General features: G+C 39.3%; 1 protein-coding gene and 1 pseudogene across 1 annotated transcript; one reads left to right on the top strand and one right to left on the bottom strand.

Annotated features, from left to right (window-relative positions):
• Nucleotides 1-266: 266 nt before the first annotated feature.
• On the top strand, nucleotides 267-23,376 carry LOC111723588 (nuclear body protein SP140-like protein). The gene is made up of 4 exons (XM_023510365.1): nucleotides 267-407; nucleotides 19,080-19,257; nucleotides 21,205-21,373; nucleotides 23,240-23,376. Exons 1-4 carry the CDS (start codon nucleotides 376-378, stop codon nucleotides 23,374-23,376), a joined length of 516 nt encoding a protein of 171 aa, XP_023366133.1. The 5' UTR covers nucleotides 267-375.
• On the bottom strand, nucleotides 7,182-8,283 carry LOC100962129 (annotated as a pseudogene).
• Nucleotides 23,377-24,029: the final 653 nt, after the last annotated feature.

Genomic DNA, 24,029 nt, shown 5'->3' with positions numbered 1-24,029 from the left:
CTAACTCTCATGACCAGTAAACTGTGAGGCCTTCTAGGAAGGCAGACGCAGCTGAGGACATTTGGGGTTCCAGTGGATTTTAGGCTGTCCTTGGCATAAACACATGGGCTCCTGGAAGCTGGCCCTGCTCATCCTGGGGTCCTCCTTTCCTGGTCCTCCAGCCTTGCCCAAGGGCTTTCCTGTCCCTCTGCCACCTTTCAGGAAGGCTGAAAACCTCCTGGGAGGCAGCGCTCAGTCACGTACATACTTTCACTTTCATTGGGGCGGAGCGCTCTCTGGGTAAGTTGGTTGTCCGCAGAAGTTCTGCCCCGGACACTGCAGTGACAGTGGACTCAGGTCAGGCAGACTAGCGGGATCAGGACCCTGGCTCTGAGGATGGCAGGTGGAGGCCGTGACCTGAGCATCAGGTGAGTCTACATCTCCCTCCTCATCTCCCTGCCTCGTCTCTGGCAATATTGCTGCCTTCATGCCTCTAGTCCAATTTGTGTCTGAAGCTTTACTTGAGTTTAGTCCTGTTTTGCAGGACTAAAGGACACAGGTATTAATACAATGAAAAGAAAGAGTAAGTAATTAGGAAATTGGGTTTTTAAAACTGCAGCAGGACAGCTGTTAGTGTGAGTCCAGCTTCCCATAACACACGTGACTTCCTGGTTTTGCAGCTGCTGCTTTGCCGGCCAGGGCTGTCTGAACACAGGGGTCCTTTGAGGCAGGCAGAGATTTGTTATTTCCCCATGACTTCTAAAACTTCTCATGTCCCTCTTCTTTCTTGTACTTTCACAGAGGTCATGTCCAAGAAGATAGTTTAGAACATAGACACTCCAGAGTAAATACTTGTCTTACTTTAAACACTGGATACTGTGTCTCACCTGTCCTGGCTAAATACTTACTGGAATATTTAACAAACTCTGTCATACCATGAAAGGGCAAACACCTCAACTGAATAACACTAGCAAAACATAAACAAGCAAGCGATTCACAGAACAGGGAATTTTTCTTAATATTGGCCCCAATGTAGGAGACTGGTGATGCTGGCAACTCAGATATGCCATAGAGAAGCCATAAATTGCTTCCTTTAAGTGAAAAGGTGAAAGTTCCGGACAATAAGGAAAGAAAATTGTATGCTGAGGTTGACTAAAATCTGTAGTACAACAGAGATAGAGAGAAAAAAAAAAAAAAAAACTGGGAACCACTTGTAGTGCAACTGGCTGCAATTCTTTCTTGGCATCATGCAAGAAAGAGTGAATTCAAGAGCTAGTGACAGTATAAAGTGCAAACCAGATTTATTCAGAAACTGTAGAAAGTCTACTCCACAGACAGAACAGAGGCTTGTCCTCCCTGCAGAAGAGAACAGGCCCCCTGGTTCCTGTTGCCGTTCCATTTAAACAACAGCTGAATCTTACAAGCTAAACAAGGGGAGGGATATTCATGGGGGTGGAAGGTAGTTCACCACCTTGGTCCTAATTTGTTGGAATTTTTCCTGCCTGTATCCTGTTTTGTTCAGGGTAATTTGAAACTTTATTTTGAGACTTCTTGACTCAAGCAGTGGTGCAATAATACCCAAAGCAATGCCTGCCATTTCCTGTCTCAAGGTCACATTTATATGATAGGGACCCCTGTACTATATACATCCTCTCGTGAATGAATTCCCAGGTGAATCTGTGTAGGTGACCCCTGTCCTAATCTATCATTCTATTTTTTATTCATTTCAATACTGAAATGTTTTGCTTACTATGATTTTATAGGTAATGTTCTGTAATCTATCTTGCTAGGATTCAACTGAGAGACATTCATGCACTCATGAATTGATGGGTGATTCTGTTGATTCACCATCTCTGAAATTGTGGATTGTGCAGTAACAAACATTTGAGTGCATGTGTCTTTTTGATAAAATGACTTCTTTTTATTTTTTAGATAAATACCCAGTCATGGGATTGCTGGATCAAAGGAAAGATCCACTATTATTTCTTTCAGGAATGTCCATATTGTTTTCTATAGAGGTTGTAGTAATTGCAATGCCATCAATAGTGTATATGCGTTTCTGTCTCTCTGCATCCATGCCAGCATCTATTGTTTTTGGACTTTTAAATAAAAGTCATTTTGACTGGGGTAAGGTAATAAATGGGGTAGAGTAAGGGGGTGTTAATTTGTATTTCCCTGATTATTAGGGTTAGTGAGCATTTTTTATCATTATGTTTATTGTCTATTTGTCTATCTTCTTTTTATAAGCTTCCATTTGTGTCTTCTTCCCAAGAAGGAATTTTAAATGGATTTTAAATTTTTTAAAATTTATTGTTGGGGATTCATTGAGGGTACAAGAAACCAGGTTACACTGATTGCATTTGTTAGGTGAAGTCCCTCTTACAATTGTGTCTTGCCCCCCAAAGGTGTGGCACACACCAAGACCCCACCCACCTCTCTCCTTCCCTCTCACTGCTCTTCCTTCCCCACCCCTCCCTCCTTCTTTCTTTCTCTGTTCTCCCCTTCTCCCCCCACCACTATGTCATTAATTTTCCTCAAATCAAAATTGAGTACATAGGATTCATGCGTCTCCATTCTTGTGATGCTTTACTAAGAATAAAGTGTTCCACTTCCATCCATGTTAATACAACGGCTGTAAAGTCTCCATTTTTTTAATGGCTGAATAGTATTCCATGGTGTACATATACCACAGCTTGTTAATCCATGCCTGGGTTAGTGGGCATTTAGGCTGTTTCCACATCTTGGCGATTGTAAATTGTTGCAAACTGTTGCAATAAACAGTCTAGTGCAAGTGTCTTTATGATAAAAGGATTTTTTTCCTTCTGGGTAGATGCACAGTAATGGGGTTACAGGTTCAAATGGGAGGTCTAGCTCCAGTTCTTTGAGGGTTCTCCATACTTCCTTCCAAAAGGTTGTATTAGTTTGCAATCCCACCAGTAGTGTAAAAGTGTTCCCTTTTCTTCACATCCATGCCAGCATCTGTAGTTTTGAGATTTTGCGATGTAGGCCATTCTCACTGGGGTTAGATGGTATCTCAGGGTGGTTTTGATTTGCATTTCTCTAATAATTAGGGACAATAAGAATTTTTTCATATGTTTGCTAGCCATTCATTTGTCTTCTTTAGAGAAGGTTCTATTTATGTCTCTTGCCCATTGATGTATAGGATTGTTGGCTTTTTTCATGTGGATTAATTTGATCTCTATAGATCCCAGTTATCATGCTTTTGTCTGATTCAAAATATGCAAATATCCTTTCCCATTGTGTAGGTTGTCTATTTGCTTTGGTTGTTGTCTCCTTAGCTGTACAGAAGCTTTTCAGTTTAATTAAGTCCCATTTGTTTATTTTTGTTGTTGCAATTGCCATGTCAGTCTTCTTCATGAAGTCTTTCCCCAGGTTGATATCTTCCAGTGTTTTTCCTATGCTTTCTTTGAGAATTTTCATTGTTTCATGCCTAAAATTTAAGCCCTTTATCCATCTTGAATCAATTTTTGTGAGTGGAGGAAGGTGTGGGTCCATTTTCAGTCTTTTACATGTGGATATCCAGTTCTCCCAGCACCATTTATTGAGTAGAGAGTCTTTCCCCCAAGGTATGTTCTTGTTTGGTTTATAGAAGATTAGGTGGTTGTAAGATGTTAGTTTCATTTCCTGGTTGTCTATTTGATTCCAAATGTCTATGTCTCTATTTTTGTGCCAGTACCATGCTGTCTTGACCACTGTGGGTTTGTAGTGCAGCCTAAAATCTGGTATGGTGATGCCCCCAGATTTGTTTTTATTACTAAGAACTGCCTTAGTTATATGGGGTTTTTTCTGTTTCCATACAAAATGAAGAATCGTTTTTTCCAAATCTTGAAATATCCTTTGCTATTTCCTTAGGATTTCATAATTTTCTTTATAGATGTCCTTCACCTCCTTTGTTAGGTATATTCCTAGGTATTTCATTCTCTTTGAAGCTATGGTGAAGGGAGTTGTATCCTTCGTTAGCCTCTCATCTTGACTGTTATTGGTGTATACAAAGGCAACTGACTTGTGGGCATTTATTTTATATCCTGAGTCATTACTGTATTTTTTGATGATTTCCAGGAGTCTTGGCGTTCTCTAAGTGTAAAATCATATCATCAGCAAAGAGGGAGAGTTTGACCTCCTTTGCTTCTATTTGGATGCCCTTTATTTCCTTGTCTTGCCTAATTGTATTGGCTAGAACTTCCAGCACTATTTTGAATAGTAATGGTGACAGAGGACAACTTTGTCTGGTTCCAGTTTTAAGAGGAAAAGCTTTCATTTTTACTCCATTCAGTAAAATATTAGCTGTGGGCTTGTCATAGCTTCTTTCAGTTTCAGAAATGTGCCATCTATGCCTATACGCTTCAGTGTTCTAATTGGAAAAAAATCCTGGATTTTATCAAATGCTTTTTCTTCATCTATTGAGAGAATCATATGGTCTTCATTTTTGCTTCCGTTAATACATTGGATAATGTTTATGGACTTGCATATGTTAAATCAGCCTTGCATCCCTGGGATGAAACCTACTTGATCATGGTGTATGACTTTTTTGATGACAAGCTGTAATCTATTGGCTAGGATTTTGTTGAGAATTATTGCATCTATATTCATTAGTGAAATTGGTCTGAAATTCTCCTTTTTAGTTGGGCCTTTTCTTGGTTTGGGTATCACGGTGATGTTTGCTTCATAGAATGTGTTGGGGAAGATTCCTTCCTCCTCAATATTTGGAATAATTTCTGCAGTTCGTGAATGAGCTCTTCCTTGAAGCTTTGATAGAATTCTGGTGTGAAGCTGTCCGGATCAGGGCATTTTTTTGTTGGAACATTTTTTATTGTTTCTTTAATCTCAGTGCTTGAAATTGGTCTGTTCAGGAGGTCTATTTCTTCCTGGCTATGTCTAGGGAGAGGGTGTGATTCCAAATATTGATCCATTTTCTTCACATTGTCAAATTTCTGGGCATAGTTTCTGGTAGTATTTAGAGATGATCTCTTGTATATCTGTGGCATCAGTTGTTATTTCCCCTTTGTCATTTCTGATTGAGGTTACTAGAGATTTTACTTTTCTATTTCTACTTAGTGTAGCCAAAGGTTTATCTATTTTATTTATTTTTTCAAAAAAACAACTCCTTATTTCCTTAATTTTCTGAATAATTCTTTGTTTTTAATTTCATTAATCTCTGATTTAATTTTGGATATTTCTTTTCTTCTGATGGGTTTAGGCTTAGATTATTCTTTTTCTAATTCCATAAGATGGCTGGTGAGTTTGTTGATGTGCTCTCTTTCTGTTTTTCAAATGTCGGCATCTAAAGTGATACATTTTCCTCTCAGAACTGCTTTTGCAGTATCCCACAGGTTTGGTAGCTTGTGTCTTCATTGTTGTTGTGCTCAAGGAAGTTAATGGTTTCCTCTTATTTCTTTCTGCACCCAACTGTCATTCAACAGAAGGTTGTTTAATTACCATGCCTTTATGTGGGGTTGTTTGTTTTTGTTGGAGTTGAGTTCCACCTTTAGTGCCTTGTGGTCTGAGAAGATACAAGGTAAAATTTCAATTCTTTTGATTCTGTTGAGGTTTGTTTTGTGTTGTAAGATATGATCAATTTTGGAGAATAAGGTGATAGAAGAATGTATATTCTTTACCTTTGGGATGCGTCTATCAAGCACAGTTGTTCTAGGGTCTCATTTAAGTCCCTTATATCTTTGTTTAATTTCTGTTTAGAGGATCTGTCCAGCTCTGTGAGAGGAGTGTTAAAGTCCCTTGTGATTATGGTATTATAGGGTAGCATATTGCTCAGACTAATTACGGTCTGTTTCAAGAATCTGGGAGCATTTAAGTTGGCTGCATAAATATTTAGAATTGAAACATCTTCTTGTTGCATTTTTCTCTTGACCAATATAAAGTGACCATCTTTGTCTTTTTTGATTTCAGTTGCTGTAAATTCACGTGTATCTGAAAATAAGATTGAAACTCCTCTTTTCTTCTGAATTCTGTTTGCCTGAAAAATTATCTTCCAACCCTTAACTTGGAGTTTTAATTTGTCTTTTGAAGCTAGTTGTGTTTCCTGTAGACAGCAAATGGATAGCTTGTGTTTTTTAATCCAGTCAGCCAATCTATGCCTCTTCAGTGGGGAATTCAAGCTATTAACATTTATTGAAATAATTGATAAGTGTGGTAGTGTTCTATTCATCTTATTTTGTGAAAGTCCATTGCTTAGTTTTATCTTTTGCATCAGTGTGGTTGTTAGGTTCTGTCCTTTAATTTCTGAGTGCTTACTTTGCTATTGATCCATTGTGATTCTAAGTGTGTAGAACAGGTTGAAGTATTTCCTGTAGAGCTGGTCTTGTGGCAAATTTCCTCAGTGTTTGTATATCAGTAAATGATCGGTTTCTCTGTCAATTTTAAAGTGTATCTTAGCAGAATATAGAATTCTGGGCTGGAAATTGTTCTGTTTAAGTAGATTAAAAGTAGATGACCATTGTCTTCTTGCTTGAAAAATTTCATTAGAGAAGTCTGCAGTCATCTTGATGGATTTGCCCCTGTAGGTCAACTGGCACTTACTCCTGGTAGCTTAAAGAATCTTTTCTTTTGTCTTGACTTTGGACAGGTTCATCACAATGTGTCTTGGAGAAGCTCAGTTAGAGTTGAGGTAACCTGGGGTTCTATATCCCTCTGAAAAGAGCGTGTCAGAATTTTTGGTGATATCTGGGAAATTTTCATTTGTAATATTCTCTAGTATGGCTTCCATTTCCCTGGGGCATTCTTCTTCCCCTTCTGGGATACCTATAACTCATATGTTTGAATGCTTCATAAAGTCTCATAATTCTGTCAGTGAACGATCTGCTTTCTTTCTCTTCTTTTCTGCCTCTTTAACTATCTAAGTTATCTCAAGAGCTTTGTTCTCTACCTTTGAGATTCTTTCTTTTGCATGGTCTAATCTGTTGTTGATACTTTCCATTGCATCTTTAAGTTTCCTAATTGACTGCTTCAGTTTCTTCAGCTCTGCTATATCTTTTCTATATTCTCTGTATGGTTCATCTGTTATTTGATTCTGTTTTTGGATTTCCTTTTGGTTATTTTCCACTTTATCAGCAGTTTTCTTCATTGTTACCATCATTTCCTTCATTGTTTTCATCATCTGTATTTTTTTTTTTAAGATTTCCAAGAGAACAAAGTATTTATTTTTAAATTTGTGAACTGTAGGAAACTTAAGTATTGAGAGTAGGAACCTCATCAGGGTTTCTGGAAAATCAGAGGCACCACCCTGTGGTGCAGCTTGATATTTCTCCAGTTTAGCAATCAATTCTTTCACTGGATTGACGACGCCATTGGTCTGCTGGTCACAGACATAGCAGTGTGGGGTGGTGTGGAAATGCTGCAGTGCACAGCTCTTGCAGAAATAATGCCTGCATTTGGTGACGACTGGGTTTTGGAAGGTCTGGCGACAGATGAAACACTTGAATGGTATTTCCTCATCATCACTTCCCACTTCATAGTTTTCATCCTCATAGACACCAAGCGACCCTCATCAAGCTCACACTCGATCTGCCACACATGCTTGTAATCTGAACGGTCATGGAGGAATTTGCAGCTGTCTCCAAAGCCACAGAAGCCAGTCTCTTTGTAGTCCTTACAAATATCGGGCTGGTATTCCCAGCACATGGTGGCACTTAGATGCTTAGGCACTCAGATGGGGCCCTTCCTCACCATCCTGGAGGAGGCATTGCCCATTGACAATCTTGGGCTTCATGTACTTCTGATAATTATTAATTATTATACATTATTCATGTATCTTGGGCTTCATGTACTTCTGATGATTATTAATTCCCTGATAGATCTTGTCATCCTCCTTGCCCCTCAGCTCCTCCTGGATTTTCTGGCTGTGCTCAAAGATAGCTTATGCATCACGCTTCTTCTCTGTGTCCAACTCATAGATAGCTGTCCTCTGGTCCTCTGGTCCCACAGGTTTCGCCGAGTGGGTGGACTTATAAACAATCCAAGACTTTCGGGCGCATTGTCCATCTCCTTCTCCTCTTTGATACTCAAGTCGCCATAAACTGCCTTCTGTTTACCACTGCCACCAGTCTTCTGTATCATTGGATTGTGGGTCACCGGCTTTTTCTCTGGGTGAACCACAGTGCTACCTTCCTCACTACTGCTGCTCCTCTCCCGCTCCAGATCACAGGCCCGGCGCTATCTGCGGCCTATAGCCCCTTTCTGCCCAGGCTTTTTGAAAAGGAAGGCGCATACCTGGTTAGCACTCTTGCCTAGAGAAAGTTGCTCTGCCATTTTAGAGTTCCAAGCTTTAAAATGGCTGTGGCGTGCTGGGTAGCATGGGAGCTTCTCATTGCACTGTGTTGTGTGCTCCCTTCATCTGTGTTCTAAATTTCCTTTCTGTCATTTCTAACACTTCTTAATAGGTGGAATCCCCTGTAGTAGCTACCTCATGGTCCCTTGTGGGGGGGGTTGCTCTGGACTGGTTTTTCGTGTTGTCAGGATTTTTCTGCTGATTCTTCCTCATGAGTGATCTCTTTTATCTGCTTCCTTGCCCTAATTTTACTTTCATTTCCTCTTGCTCTTTAAGTTACTGTGCCTCTGGGCTTGGGTTTCTATGAGCCCTTTTGGTACAGGACCAGAAGGATGAGAAGATTGAAGAGCAAGAAGGGAAAAAAGAAAGAAAAAAGAGAAAGGAGAGGGGGTGGGTAAAAGGGTATATTGACAAAAAGAAGACAGGCACAGAAAGAGGGAGACAGGAGCAATATGGGTATACAGAAGGGTACTTTTACTCAACCTTAAAAACCCCCAACCTCTGGGGTGCTGGGTTGGGTGATTCCTTGGAGGTCAGCAGCTCTTTGCTAGCATGTTCAGAGACAGTACCTCACTTCCACCAAGTAGAGAGGAAAGACAAAAATGCTATTAACAAACCAACACAAGCAAATAGAAAACTTTACGAGGTAAAATTGGAGGAAAAACCAAATAATAGAGGTAGAAAGACTAGCAAAAATGAAGTTCTAATTGTTAAAGAAGGCAACAGTAGAAAATTATATTTAAACTACAAAAATGAAGAAAGAAAAGAGAGAAAAGAAAAATCTATAGGGAAAATGTTGAAATTAAAACAAACAAACAAAAAAAAAGGAAAACAAAAACAAAGCAGTATATATCTCTTGCTGAATATCGTCTGGGCAACAGGTGATCTTCTAGGGTATGAGATGTTAATCACAGTGCTGATCGGCTGTATGAGATGGAGACTGGAGGCCTCTACTGATTTCTCAAACCCTGCAGGGTGGAGAGCCTAAATCTCTCCTCAGCCCGCTTAAAAGGCACTTTGAACTGCTAACCTTGGCTAAGCAGAAGCTTTCCCAGGAAAGCACTTGTTGCCAGGATCACTCCTGAAGTGGCTATCCACTTACCCAGTGTGTCAAAACCAGTCTCACCTTATGCCCCTTAGGGCCAAGCCTGTAAGGCATCTCAGTCACTAGAGTCCTTGCTCTGCGACCCTGAGGGTGGAGCTTGCTGGGGCAGTTCTCCCACAGTGGCTCTGCTCAGTCCACAGCTGAATACTATTAGCCCCATCTGGCTCAGCAGCACAGTCTGGGGCCCTAGACAATGCCTAAAGTCCTCCACTGTCTTGCCCAAGTTCTCTCAAGGTAGTTCAACTGAGTGCCAAGTCCAAAAACAAAAACAGCTCACAGGTAAGGCCTTTCCAGTTTGCAATTTCACTGCTGCTGTACTTACAGCTGCCAGTGAGATTAGACCAAGTGAACACATGCAAACACTTGCCAGTTCTCCACTGCTTTTGTCCTCCTTGTAGGGTCCAGAAGTCTCTCACTGACTCCCTGTGTCCCCAAAGAGATGTTTCTGGGCATATCCCACCAGCCAGAGATGCAAAGAGTCTTGTCTCCCCAGACTCACCATGCCCAGCTACAAGGAAGCTGTTACTTGGCTGCCATCTTGTTCCTCCCTCTTCTTTCCCAATTATTAATGGAACAGTTTGATTTTTTTCTTGCTAATTTGTTTGAGTTTTATTATTTTCTTGTTTGTGCAGAAGTTTTTAATTTAATCAAGTCTTGTTTATTTATTTTAATGTTGCTATATTGCCATTGAGGTCTTCTTCTTCTTCTTCTTCTTCTTCTTCTTTTTTTTTTTTGCCTAGGACATTTTCTTCTAGAATTCTTATGGTTTTATGCCTGACATTTAAGTACTTTATCCATCTTGAATTATTTTTTAGGAGTGGGTGAGAGATACAGATCCTCTCATTCTTCTGCATGTGGCTCTCCAATTTTCTCAGCACCATTTATTTAACAGAAATTCTTTTTTTTTTTTTTTTGTAGAGACAATAAAGAGTCTCACTTTATTGTCCTCAGTAGAGTGCTGTGGGATCACACAGCTTACAGCAACTTCCAACTCCTGGGCTTAAGCAATTCTCTTGCCTCAGCCTCCCAAGTAGCTAGGACTACAGGCGCCGGCCACAATGCCTGGCTATTTGTTGTTGTTGCAGTTTGGTGGGGGCTGGATTTGAACCCATCACCCTTGGTATATGGGACTGGCACCCTACCCACTGATCCACAGGCACTGTCCTTGAACAGAAATTATTTTCTCCATATATACTGTTATCTGCTTTGTCAAAGATCTGGAGGCTATGTATGAATGGTTTTATATATGAGTTTTCTGTTCTGTTCCATTGGTTTACAGTCCTTTTTTTGTGTACCATTGCCATGCTGTTTGGGTTACTATAGCTTTGTAGTGTAGTTTAAATCTGGTAATGTGATGCCTTCTGATTTGTTCCTTTTGTTTAAAATTGCTTTGGCTATTTGGGCTCTTTTCTGGTTCCAAAGTGTAGAATTAGTTTTTTAGATCTTGGTATTTTGAATATGATGTTGGTATTTTGATAGGGATTTCATTGAATCTGTAAATCACTTTGGTTAGTATGAACATTTTAACAATGTTGACTCTACCTATTCATGAGAGTGATATGCTTTTCCAATTGTTTGTACCATCTGTGATTTCTTTCCTCCGTGTTTTATAGTTCTCTTTACAGAAATCTTTCACCTCCTTGGTTAAGGATATTCTTTGGTATTTTATTTTCTTTGTAGCAATTGTTAAAGTTATATGGCCTTTGACTCGACTCTCAGCTTGAGTGTTATTGATGTGAAGGAATACTACTGATTTGTGTATATTGATTTTGTAGCCTGAGCCTTTATTGGATTTATTTATCAATTCTGGGAGTTTCTTGGTGGAATCTTTGGGATTTTCTAGATATAAGACCATATCATATGCAAAAAGTGATAGTTTGACCTCTTCTTTCCCATTTTGGATACCTTTGTTTTATTTCTCTTGTCTGACTGCTCTAGACAGGACTTTCAGATAGCAGTATGTCGAACAGAGGGGGCGACAGTGGGTATACTGGTTTTGTTTCAGTTCTTAGTGGGAATGATTTCAACTTTCCTCATTTAGTACAATGCTGGCTATGGATTTATCATACATGGCTTTTATAATTCTGACATATATTCCTTCTATGCCTAGTTTGTTGAGAGTTTTTGTCTTGAAAGCTTGTTAGATTTTGTTGAATGCTTTTTCTGCATCTATTGAGATGATCATATGATCTTTGTTTCTGCATTAAATTACATTTATTGATTTATGTATGTTGGATCATCCTTGCAACTCAGGAATGAGGTCCACTTGGTTATGATGAATTTTTATTTTTGATGTCCTGTTGAATTCTGTTTGCTAGTATTTTATTCAAGATTTTTGCATATATGTTCATAAGGAATTTATCTCTCGTTTTTTTTTTTGTTGTTGTTGTTGTTGTTGTTGTGGCCTTTCCTGGCTTTCATGTCATGGTGTACTTACTTTGTAAGATGAGTTGGGAAGATGCTCCTCCTTTTTGATGCTATGGAATAATTCATGCAAAGTGGGCACCTACTCTTCTTTTTATGTCAGATAGAATTTAGCTGTGAATCCATTTCGTCCAGTACTTTTCTTTGTTGGAAGATATTTAATTGCTGCTTCAATCTTGCTCCTCATTATTGGTCTGAACTCAATCCAGAAGAATTAGAACTCTTGGAAGTTTGTATGTTTCCAGAAATTGGTCCATTTTCTCTCTGGTTTTGAGTTTATCTGCATAGGGATTTTTATAGTATTGACAGATGCTATTTTGTACTTTCGTAGTATCAGTTGTAATAGTTCCTTTTCATTTTTGATTAAGCTTATTGGGTCCATTCTCTCCTCTTTCTGGTTAATCAAGCAAGAGGTCTATCAGTTTTGTTTATCTTTTTGAAGAACCATCTTTTTGTTTCATTGATCTTCTGTATTATTTTCTTGTTTTCAATTTCATTTACTTCTGCTCTGACCTTCATTATTTCTTTTCTTCTGCTGGCCTTGGGTTTGGTTTGCTCTTCCTTTTCTAGTTCCTTAAAACATGTCATTAGGTTGTTTACTTCAGGTCTTTTTGATGTAGACATTTAAAGCTATGAATTTTCCCCCTAAGATTTCTTTTGTTGAATCCCACCTATTTTGATAATTTATGTCCTCTTTGTCATTCAGTTGAAGGATTTTTTTCATTTCCAGCTTAATTTCATTATCAATCAAGGTGTAGTGCAGTAGTATCATTGTAGTTCACTGCAACCTCATGCTTCTGAGCTCAAGTGATTCTCTTGTTCTTGTCCAGGATGATATTGAACTCTGGAGTTTAAGAAATCCCCACATATTGGCCTCCCAGAGTGCTTGGATTGTAAATGCAAGCCACTGCACCTGGCTTAATAATCATTCATCAGGTTGTTTAATTTCCATGACTTTGTATAGAATTGAGTGTTTCTCTTGGAGTTGATTTTGAGTTTAATTCTGCTATGATTTGAGAAGATACATGGTGTGATTTCTATTTTGTTGAATTTTTAAAACTATTTTGTGGCTTAAAATATGATCTTGGAGAATGTTCTGTATGTTGATGAAAAGAATGTATATTCAGTAGTTTTGAGTAAAATGTTCTGAAAATGTCTATTAGCCCTACTTGTTCTAGAGTCCCATTTAAGGTCCACGTTTCTTTATTTTGTGCTTGGATGGTCTATCAGTCCCCAGTCTGTTAGGGGTTGATAAAATTCCCATCAATTATCATGTTGTTGTTTATCTCTTTTCTTAGATCTTATAGGATTGCTTTATAAATCTGGGTGTTCCTGTGTTAGGTACATGAATATTTATGATATGTCTTTTTGTTGAATTGTTCTCTTTACCATTATATAATGACCATCTTTGTCTTTCCTTACTATCATCAATTTAAAGTCAGTTTTATCTGATATGAGAATGGGTGAACATGCTTTCTTTTGCTTTCCATTTGCATGGAAGTTTTTTTTTTTTTTTTAATAAGGTGACCAGTCATCCCACTTTGGGTGGGACACTCCTGATTTTTAACAATTTGTCCCACATCTGCGGCATTTTTAAAAAGTCCCAATTTTTGGAAAGAATGCAGGACAAGCTAGGGAACAGTGGGAGAATGGGAAGGGAATATACTGTTTTGGGCTGCTGAAAAGGTTAATGTAACTCCATTTGGGAATGAAAAGGTTAATGTAACTTCATTTGGAAATGAAAAGGCTAATGTAAACTCCCTACTCCCCTCCTGGGCAAGGTCCCTACTCCCCTTCTGGAAGGAGACTGGCTCCCTCCCTTGCTTCTAGGCAAGGACAATTCGCTCAGAAGGAGCCAAACTGTCTGGAACAAACAAGTAGCCCCCTCCTCTCTAGAGTACGGTGACCAGACGTCCCGCTTTTGGCAAGATGGTCCCAATTTTTAACAATTTGTCCAACGTCCTGCGGTGTTTTAAAAAAGCCCCAATTTTTGGAAAGAATGCATGACAAGCTAGGGAACACAGGAGAACAGGAAGGAATATACGGTTTTTGGCTGCCATGTGGCTATTTCGCCAGGATGTGAGTTTTATATTATTTTTGTTAATTTTATAATGTTAAACTTTAATAATAACAAATAATTGTTGAGAACTGATTATCAAGAACTGCTTATCAAAGTTTGCATTGTTGTCAGGCCCCAACCCTCCCACCTCTCCCCCCTCAATGGTGTCCCGCTTTACCAGTGTTAAAATCTGGTCACCTTATTTTTAACCATCTCTTCGGCTTTCGTCTGTATAAGTCCTTGCGGAGTAGATGTGTTTCCTTGAGACATGAGATACTTGGCTTATATATTTTTATTCTATTTACTCAACCTGTTTCTTCATTTGGAATCTAAACCATTCATATTTATTGATAGAATTGATATATGGGATGCTGTTCTGGTCGTCCTGTTGGGTACTACATTATTGCTGTTTTACCTCTTGCACTATTGCTTTACATGAGCTCTGAGCTTTAGCTTTTGGGTGGTTTTACTCTGGTGGATGACTATTGTGCTGATCCATGTGTAATGCAATTCTGAGTATTTCTTGTAGGGCAGGCAGGTCTGGTCTTGACATAGTCTCTCAGTGTTCATGTGTCTGGAAAAGTTTTTATTTTCCTTTCATATATGAAACTTAGTTCAAAATTCTTGGCTGGCAGGTTTTCTGTTTAAGATTGAAGGTGGGACCTTAAACCCTCCTGGATTATAAAGTTTCCACTGAGAAGTCTGTAGTTAGCCTGATAAGTTTTCCTTTCTAGGTTATTTGTTGCTTTCATGTTGCTGCTTAGAGAATTTTCTCCTTTATCTTGACTTTGGCCAAGACACTGTGTGTCTTGGTTATGTTCTATTTGCTATGAATCTTCTTGGTGTTCAATGACCATCTCCTATATCTATGTCTGAACCTCAGGCAATACCTGGGAAGATTTTGTCAATATTCCCTTAAATAGATTTTCTATGCTTTTAAATACTTCTTCTTCTCCTGGAATACCTATAACTTGAAGGTTAGTCCCATATCTCTTTCAGTGGTTGCTCAGATTTTTTAATACTTTTTTCTGTCTCTGTTTGAATAACTGGGTTATATAGAGACCCTGTCTTCAAGCTCTGGGATTCTTTTTTTTCCTGGGTTTAGTCTGCTATTTAAGCTTTCTTTTGTGTTTTAAAATTTTCTAAATGACTATTTAATTTCTTTAAGTTTTATTATATCCTTTCTTATGCTTTTTAGTTCTTTATCATCTTTTTCACTGATGTCCTGAAATATGTTTGCTTATTTGTCCTGCATGTTTGCACACACATTTGCATATGTATGTTTCTTTTTGTTGGCATTCCATTTTCTCTTTAATTCCACTCATCTTATTTGCCGTCCATATTCTGAATTCCATTTCTGTCATTTCAACAATTTCCTTGTGGATGACTTTTTGAACCCTTGGGATCATGTAAAAATTCTGGAATCTCAGGGGTGATGTCACAGGCCCAATGGAGGACCCTGAACCTATAAGGGTATAGCCTTGGGCTTGGGCATAGTGAGAGCTTGTTCTAGGGATTATAGGGGAAGAGCAGCACATATGAAAGACAGTTCTGCCAGTGTGGAGATTACTGATGTCCAGTCATGTAGGCAGGGGTTTGTCTCAGTGGCCCAAGGACCACCTAGGTTTCCCAGAGCTGTTGCTTGACCAAGGTTCTTCCTCCGCAACTCAGAACCAGTGAGTCAGTCATGCAAAGCTTCCCAGGTGGTACTTGTGGCAGTTGAAGTTCTTCTTCTGGTTAGATCCCATGCAGAGGCAGAGGTGTGCTTGGCCCCCAGTCACAGTTGAGACACAGAATGTCCAAGTTCTGAGATCACACAAGTTCCCTACACAACTCAGTAATTGCTGAAGTGCTTGGGCTTGTAAGGGTGTGAAACCTTCCAAGTAACTGTTGATGATAACCAAAGGTATGTAGGTAGAAGAAATAAGCATACCCAACCAAAGGTGTGTGAGTAGGAGAAATAAAACCCCAGCTCCTCTGGGGTTGATCATTGCTAATATCTTTGTTTGTTTTCTTCTTCTTGTTCTGCTTTGCAACTTTTTTCTGTGATGTCCCCATTAAGCTCTAGTACTTTTTCCTCTGAACTATACCTGAGCTGTGCCCATCCTTCTTGTTCCCTCTTTTACCTGAAATCTTTCTTTCCTCCCAGGATGATCTGGCAAGTGATAACTCTGGCAAGTCAGCCATCTTGCCTGCTTGCATAGCTATTTTAGACATTTAGGGTTTCAAATTTCCTTTTTATATTTCCTTTTAGGGTTTCCCCCCTTATATTCTGGGAACTTCTTTCTCTTTAGCTTTATGACCACTTTAGTTGATGTAAAAAAAAAGTCAGCATGTCAGCAATCATTTGTAATTTCCAGGCCCTTTGTCTTATTTTCTGGTTGTTTCTTTTCAGCATGCTATTTGGGCACTATATATTTTCTTAGATGTATGGTAGTATTTGTTTTTTTAGAAACTCTCTCCTGTTCTGTGAACCATCTCTATTTCTGCTGGGGTAAGGATTTTCCCTTTGGTCAACTTGATCCTACTCCTTCATGTCCTTTCTTTCTCATGCCTGTGGCTTGTTGTAGTTTCTTTATACTTATGCACGTGGAGCTGACAAGCTAACTTAAAACTTCATTTAATGAGATGGGCTTGCAAACTGTGGGCTTCACTGGGGGAATTCCAAATACTTAATGGTGAAAGCCTTTTCTCACAATCATTTATATATTTTTAAAGAAGTCTCCAGTCTCTATCTGAATATAAATGTTCTATGTTGGAGGGCAGGTTGTTTTGTATTTAACCTTCTGAACAATCCCTTGTTTTTTGTCTTTGTGTCTCCTTCCTATCCATCATTATCTCTCCAGGAGTCTGCCAGACACCCTGGATCCTTTTCTGACCTCTGGGAGTATCCTCCACCTGCAAAAGCAGTTAGTGCTTCTCTGACAACTTTGTCTTCTGATTTTAGTCTAAATTGCTCATGTAATTCCTTTCTCTTTGTTATTATGACTTTCTTTTTCTTTTTTGCAGTTTTTGGCCAGGGCTGGGTTCAAACCTGCCATCTCCGATATATGGGGCCAGCACCCTACTCCTTGAGCCACAGGCACCTCCCTATGACTTTAATTCTTTTACTGTCATTTTAGGGACTACTCTAGTAGGAGAAAAATACTTCTCTTCAATCAACTATCTTTAACTCAAAGTCTTTTTTTTTGTTGTTGTTGTTATTTTTAAGGAATTCAGTGGCTAAATGGGATTTTGGTCTATCTTAATGCATGTCTGTGGAATGGGAAAGTCTCACTGACCCTCTTATAAGGGATTTAAAAAACCCTATAAGTCACAGAAATGTGTTAAGGCCTTACTAGCGCAGGGAACACTTTATCAAGTAAGAATCAAAATTACAATTTTTTTTTTAGTTCCATAGCATTTTTTCTTTTCTTTTCTTTTTTTAAACTTTAAACTTTATTCAAATTATTATGAGGGTACAATACTTAGGTTACATTGTTCTCACTTCCAGGGTAAAATTCCATTTGTAGAAGAGCCCCTCACCCCGGAGGCGTGTTATACACCCTCCCAATGTGCACATTAGATGAGATTCCACGTCACCCCGGGGGCGTGTTATACACCCTCCCAATGTGCACATTAGGTGAGATTCCACGTCATGCCTTCCCTCCCTCTGCCGTACATCACCCCTCCCCCCTCCCACTTCCTTCTACCCCTGAACTGGACTATAATAGTGTTTTATTGTTCTAAGGAACATGTAATTGTTTATATATTGATTTCCAGAATTACAAATCCTCATGAATTTTAAATTACTTTTTCCCAGGCATGGACTTAATGTCTAAAATTCAAAGATCTTAGAGGTCTCTAAATATCTCTTATGCAGGCAAGTTTAGACACAGAGCCATGTGTCCTTCTTTTGAATATTCATGGAGTCTCTACACTGGATCTGAGAAAAAGAGTAAAGTACTTGTGACTGTGCTTAATTCAAAACCTACCAGATGACAGTCTTTGAACCAGTTTTATGACACAGAATGTCATCCCTTCTTCTGCAGTTACAGATGTGTGAGGTGTATCTCATTTGCATCTTTCTAAAATTTCTTCTCTTTTTGATAACTAAGAAGACTTCCAGTTCAGTGTTAGGTTTTATGATATATCTGTAATTTTCTTTTCATTTCTTCCTCTATTATTAAAAAAAAAATTTGCACTAGTCAGAGTACTTCATTGAAACAGCACCAACAGGATATGTGTGCGTGTATATATATGTGTATGTGTGTGTGTGTGTATGTATGTGTATATATAAAAATATTAGCTATAAGGAACTGACTTATACCATAGTGGAGACTGGCAAATCCAAATCTGCAGTGTGGGCCAGCAGTCTGGAGACCTGGGAGAGCCAATGGTGCGGTTGCAGGTTAGATGCAGTCTCCTAGGGAATTCTCTCTTCTTTGTGAGTCTGGTCTTTTCATTCTATTTAGTCTTTCAGTTGATTGCGTGAGACCCATCCCCATTATGGAAAGCAATTTGCCTTACTTAAAATTTGTCGGTTTCCATGTTAGTCTTACCCCCAAATCCTCCAAGTTAACACACAAAATTAACTGCCATGGTAACCAAATCTATTCCTTTTAAAAGATACTAACAATTAAAAAAATTTCGTTTTACAGAAGGTGGTCTCTGTTACACAGGCTGAAGAACAATGGTGTGACCATAGCTTACTGCAACTTTGAACTCCCAGCTTAAGTGACACTCCTACCTCAGCCTCTAAAGTAGTTAGGAGGTTATATCATTCCTGGCTAATTTTTAAAATTCTGTAGAGATAGGGTCTCTGTTGCACAGGTTGATCTTGAACTCATGGCCTCAAATGACCTTCCCTCACATAGTACTGGACTTAGCCTCACATAGTACTAGAATTTCCAGCGTGAGCCACAAGGGCCAGACAATTTTTACATTTTTAATTCATTAATTTTTCTCAAGAGTTTAGTGAAGGTCTCTTTACAATAGTTTGGTTGGAACAGGGTTAACCTTTTTATGTCTATGTACAGGTCTTTCCTAATCTCACTGTTGTCCTCTATTCCACCGCTGATTTTTCCCAAAATGTTTTATCCTGTGAACCACAAAGGAATACTTATTTTATACATGTTGGCTCTTCATCAATCATACTTCAAGTTTCAAATTTCCTGGCCACACAAAACCTTTGGAAACTCAGTGTCTATTTCCATGTTGTATCTTTCTAGGGTGGACACAGACAGCCAGGACATCAACGACAAAACACTAAAAGAGAAGTTTTTAACTAGGCTTGCTTTGAGGCACTTTAGAGAAAATAAGGTGGAGATTGCAGATGCAATAACACAGCCATTTCCTTTCCTCATGAGCCTCCGAGACCGTGACCTCATCTCAGAGCAGAGGTTTGAAGTAAGTGAGATTTCCCCATGATGGTAAACTAGGCTCACATTTTATTTTGCCAAATGTTAAGATGCAACTGTTAATGGGGGGAGGGGAAAAAAGAAAACTCTGCAAAATAATTTAAAAAGTATATTCTTCCTTGGCACCTGTAGCTCAGTGGTTAGGGCACCAGCCACATACACCAAGGCAGGTGGGTTCGAACCTGGCCTGGGCCTGCTAAACAACAATGACAACTGCAACAAAAATAAATGAATGAATAAATAATTAAATAAATAGTATATTCTGAGCTGAATGTGAGAGATTGTGGTATAGGGAAGCACAGGCTCAAAGGTGCTGAGAAAATGGGCCTGAGGTGTTCAGGTTACAGTTTCGCTGTGCACATTTTAGGGAGACAGACATTGCAGCCAAAATGATAAATCAATATATGGAAGGTATACATTAGTTTAGCTCCAAAGGCAGGACAATTTGATGGGGTTAGCATAGCTTGTAGGTGGAATCACAAGCTATGTAGGTTCTTTAATCTGTAATAGGTGAAAGAGTAATATTTTGTTTAAAAGCTTGAAGTCAATGGAAAGAAATGTTTTAGAATAAGATAACAAAGTCTGCTAATTATAGAGCTAGTCACAATATGCTTCAATTAGTGGGTTGTAGGTGTGACTTATCCTTTGCCTCACATGGCCTTAGGTCCTGTTCTAATTTGGTATCATATGGCCATAGAGTTCTTTTAGCAGTCTTATGGTACCTATTTTAAAATTAATGCTGGCCAGTTGCTGTGTCTAAACTCCAAAAGGGGGGAGATATGAGGAGGTGTGTCTGACCTCTCTTCCTGGCATGGGTGGGAACTCAGTTTTAAGGTTTTTTCTGGGGTTCCCTTGGCCAACAGGGGATCCATTAAGTCAGTGTGGGGCTTAGGATTTTATTTTTAGTTTACTCAATAAACAGACTGAAGGACCTCCTGTGAGTGGGGACCTTCACCATGCTGTAAGTTAGGAGGTGACAGGAGAAGCCAGTATCACAGAAAACATTCTCTCTTTTATAGTACCACAGGATGGGCACTATGAAGGGTCTGGAGCAGGAATGAGAGTGCTGCTAGGTGCAGAGTAGCAAGGGTGCATTTATACAATATACCAGTGGACACTAAAATTAAAGCAAATAGTGATCCAGGAAGCATTTCTTTACAAAGGATGCTTATTTGCAACATTGAAATTTTTGAAACTCACAGGGAAGTTGTGTCACTGCAGGGCACATGTGGAAGCAGATGTTTGCTACTCTTTCTTCAAGTAATTTCTTTTTTTTTTTTTTAGAGACAGAGTCTCATTCTCTCACCCTGGGTAGAGTGCTGTGGCATCATAGCTCACAGCAACTGCAAACTCCTGGGCTGGAGCACTCCTCTTGCCTCAGCCTCCTGAGTAGCAGGGACTACAGGTGCCTGCCACTACACCTGGCTCAAATAATTTCTTGATTTGGGGCATTTCTAGAGCCCCAGGAATGCAAGTAAATGTCATTGTCCTTTGGGGATACTGAGGACAAGCCTTCTTCTTGTCTTTGGGAATTTTCTTTGCCCTTTGTCCAGGTTCACAGAAGGGAGAGTGGTCACCTGGTTTCCTGGAGCCTATCAGGCTGTACCCATGCTGGCAGTGCTTCCTGTCCATACAACAGAGCAGCTTCTCATGACCTATTCAGGCCACTCCTGAAACATGCTGGCCAGTCTCTCAAATCCTCAAAATAACATTCAACCTCTAATCTATATTTACTATATAAAATTAGTCTCTCCTTTCAAGTGTATAGCATTATCAGAAGGACAGGTTTGCAAGTCTATTTTTGTAATGGAAGACATATAAAAAGTCAGCCAAATATAAGCAAAATTTTAATATTTCATGAGAGAATAAATGTTCTAAGAGTCTTTTATAACCTATGAGTTCATAGATATGTAATTCTCCATTTGATATTTTTAAGAATGCTCTAGAAGCTTGTAGAAACCTGGTTCCAGTGCCAAGAGTGATGTACAATGTCCTCAGTGACCTGGAGAAGATGTTTGATGTGTTCCTTCTGGAAACATTGTTCAGCAGGGTTAACCTGAAGGCCTATCCTAATTTAAATGATATTTTCAGAAGCTTCCGAAATGGTAAGTATACCTCTTAACAGCTTTTGGGGATTCAAGTATATTTCATTCATTGAATAATCAGTTCACTCTTCACTAATATTTGGCAAATATTTTACTGAGTGGCTACCATGTACCAGGCATGGAAGGAATACAATGGTGAAGACCACACATGTGACCTGTATCCTCATGGATCTTACATATAGTGGGAGGGACAGATGCTAAGCAAGTAATTCTACAAATGGCCGCTCAGCCAGGACCTGATTTTGATGCTGCAAAACATGGGACTGAAGTCTCTACTTTTGGGAGGAAGACATGAGTTGCACCCTTTCTTAGGAAAGGAGAAAGCCCTCTCTGATAGTCATAGACACGTTTCTTTGTGTTAGAAAATTTATTGTTTAGTGTAGTCCTTTGTCAATGTGCTTTCCCAAATGTAGAGGGAAAAGCCCAGCCCATATCCATGTGCTGAGCAGCAGCAGCATGTGAGAGCTACAAAGTTTGAGAGCTGGTGGGGTTGGCTTTTAGAATCACGTAGTTCTGGGTGTGGAGTGAGGGCTTGGAAGCTGATTCTGGAGAGGGAATTTGAAGTGGATTTTGGAAGGCCTGACCCCCATGCTATAGAATTTTAAGTTTGCTTTTTGAAAATAAGAAACAACAAGGGATTTCTAAGTAAGGAAAAAGTAAAAGTTACTTTTAATAATGGGTTGTGTTGATTTGTGAACACCACACCTTGATTCTAAAAAGAGCTATTTCATTTCCATACTATCATATATCCAAGTCAGAGAGATGATTAGAGGAAATCATATACTGTACAGTTCTCCTTCAATATCTATAGGGATTGTCCCAGGATGCCTCCCTCCTCAAACCCCAATCCTGGATACCCAAGTCCCTTATATGAAATGACATACGGGAGGTTGAGGCAGGAGGATTGTTTGAGCCCAGCATTCAAGGTTACAGTAAGCTATGACTGCACCTCTATACTCCAATCCAGGTGACAGAGTGAGACTTTTGTCTCTAAAAAGGTAGAAATAAAAATAAAATGGTATAGTATTTTCACATAATCTAAGTATAGCTACCTATACACTTTAAAAGATTGTTAGATTACTTATAATGCTTTATCAGTTGTAAGTGCTATGTACATAGTTGTATATTTAAAATTTGTATTATTTCTGATTATTTTTTATTTAATTTTTTCCCATTTTTTTCAATCTAAGGTTAGTTGAATTGACAAATCTGAAATCCACAGATAGGGAATGCTAACTGTACCTAGGGACTAGTTTCAAGTCAGTGTTGTATTTTCAACCAGCATGTTCCAGGCCATGGGTATGAAGAGAATGGTGTTACCTTTTATGGCCACATCTCAGGAGCTCCAATCCCCTCCATGGCTTATGGGATCCCCCTTCCCAGCCCTGCACCTGTATTGCATGTGTGAGTGTCCAGCATTCCACATGATTGGGTAGCAGGCACACAAGCTTACCACTGCTGGACAGTGCTGCCCACCACCTGGGCTGGAGCAGTAGCCCCCTTTCCCTCTGGGAGACACTTGCTCCTCTTGGACCCTGAAGTGCACTCAAGCTGCCCCTGTGTTTTCTGTTATGTTTCTTTGGGAATTACTTATCCTCCATGACCCAAATAAGCCTAAATCTTCCTATTTTCTGGCTGTATTACTAAAGCTGTTAGGGTTTTTTCTCTTTTATAGTCAACTCTCTCTAGGACCTGATAACTTGTCTCTATGAAATTCATGTTACTTAAGTCATGTGGGACCCACTGAGCTCTGAGTGACCCAAGAGCTTGGAATTCTTAAATGTAAAATTTCAAGATGTTCCTGTTCTCTGCTAGAGATATCTAACTGCCTTCTCTCTCTCACTGATGCTCTCTGTGTCTCTTCAGTGGTCCCAGACCAATCATATTTACAAGGAAGTGATGAACAAGAGAGATTGGAGGGACCCAGTAGCCAACTAAGCCTTCAACAAGGTAATAACAACAGAAGAGAACTTTTCTGTCTGCCAAGAGGAAAAGGGACCTGAGATGCTGAGTGGAGATTGTGAGTCAGGGAAGAATGAGGATGAGAAAGTCTAGAGGGGACTTTGTCTGAGCTGCTCCCTAGGTGTGGGGTCTTGGAGGAGCAGTCATAACAAGACACTGTTGGACCAATAACCAGGATGGAGGGACTGGAGTACAGGATGTCAGTAGGGCCAGATTTAAAGATGCTAATTACCTGGAAGAAATTGTGATTAGAAAGATCCCTCCAGGAAAAAAATCTATGTGAAACTGTGAGGGGCTGAGAACTATGGTCCATCGTCGATATTCAAGAGAAGACTCTTAGTGAAAGAAAAACAGCTGTCTTGGTTATCTGTGCCTCACACTCATGACACTTCAGATAGCACATGTGTGGGAGTTTTCTCAAGCAGTTATTCAGTTCTCTGAAAATACCAACTGTTTTATGATTTACCATATTTTGCCAAATATAATGTGCATTTATTTATCCAAATTTCTGAGGGATAATTAAGGATGCACATCATACATGTACCTGGGTAGTATAGCTTGGGACCAGGGGTAGGGCTCTGTCCTAGGCCGACAGTTGTTTTATTTGAGTAGATTGAAAATAAGATCCCACTTCTGGCTTGCTTTTCTAGGACAGATGCTGGTTATGCCTGGTTGCTTGCAAAATTTTCTCTTT

Source organism: Otolemur garnettii, unplaced genomic scaffold, assembly GCF_000181295.1.
Source record: "Otolemur garnettii isolate 467f Iridium unplaced genomic scaffold, OtoGar3 scaffold00013, whole genome shotgun sequence".
In the NCBI taxonomy this organism is placed as follows: domain Eukaryota; kingdom Metazoa; phylum Chordata; class Mammalia; order Primates; family Galagidae; genus Otolemur; species Otolemur garnettii.
The sequence above is the reverse complement of the archived record's forward strand: the minus strand, read 5'-3'. Positions and strand labels throughout refer to the sequence as shown.

Coding starts and splice junctions, on each gene's coding strand:
- LOC111723588 (XM_023510365.1), top strand. CDS start 376: ATGGCAGGTGGAGGCCGTGACCTGAGCATCAG. Junction 19,258..21,204: donor TCTCAGAGCAGAGGTTTGAA/GTAAGTGAGATT, acceptor GATATTTTTAAG/AATGCTCTAGAAGCTTGTAG. Junction 21,374..23,239: donor TTTCAGAAGCTTCCGAAATG/GTAAGTATACCT, acceptor GTGTCTCTTCAG/TGGTCCCAGACCAATCATAT.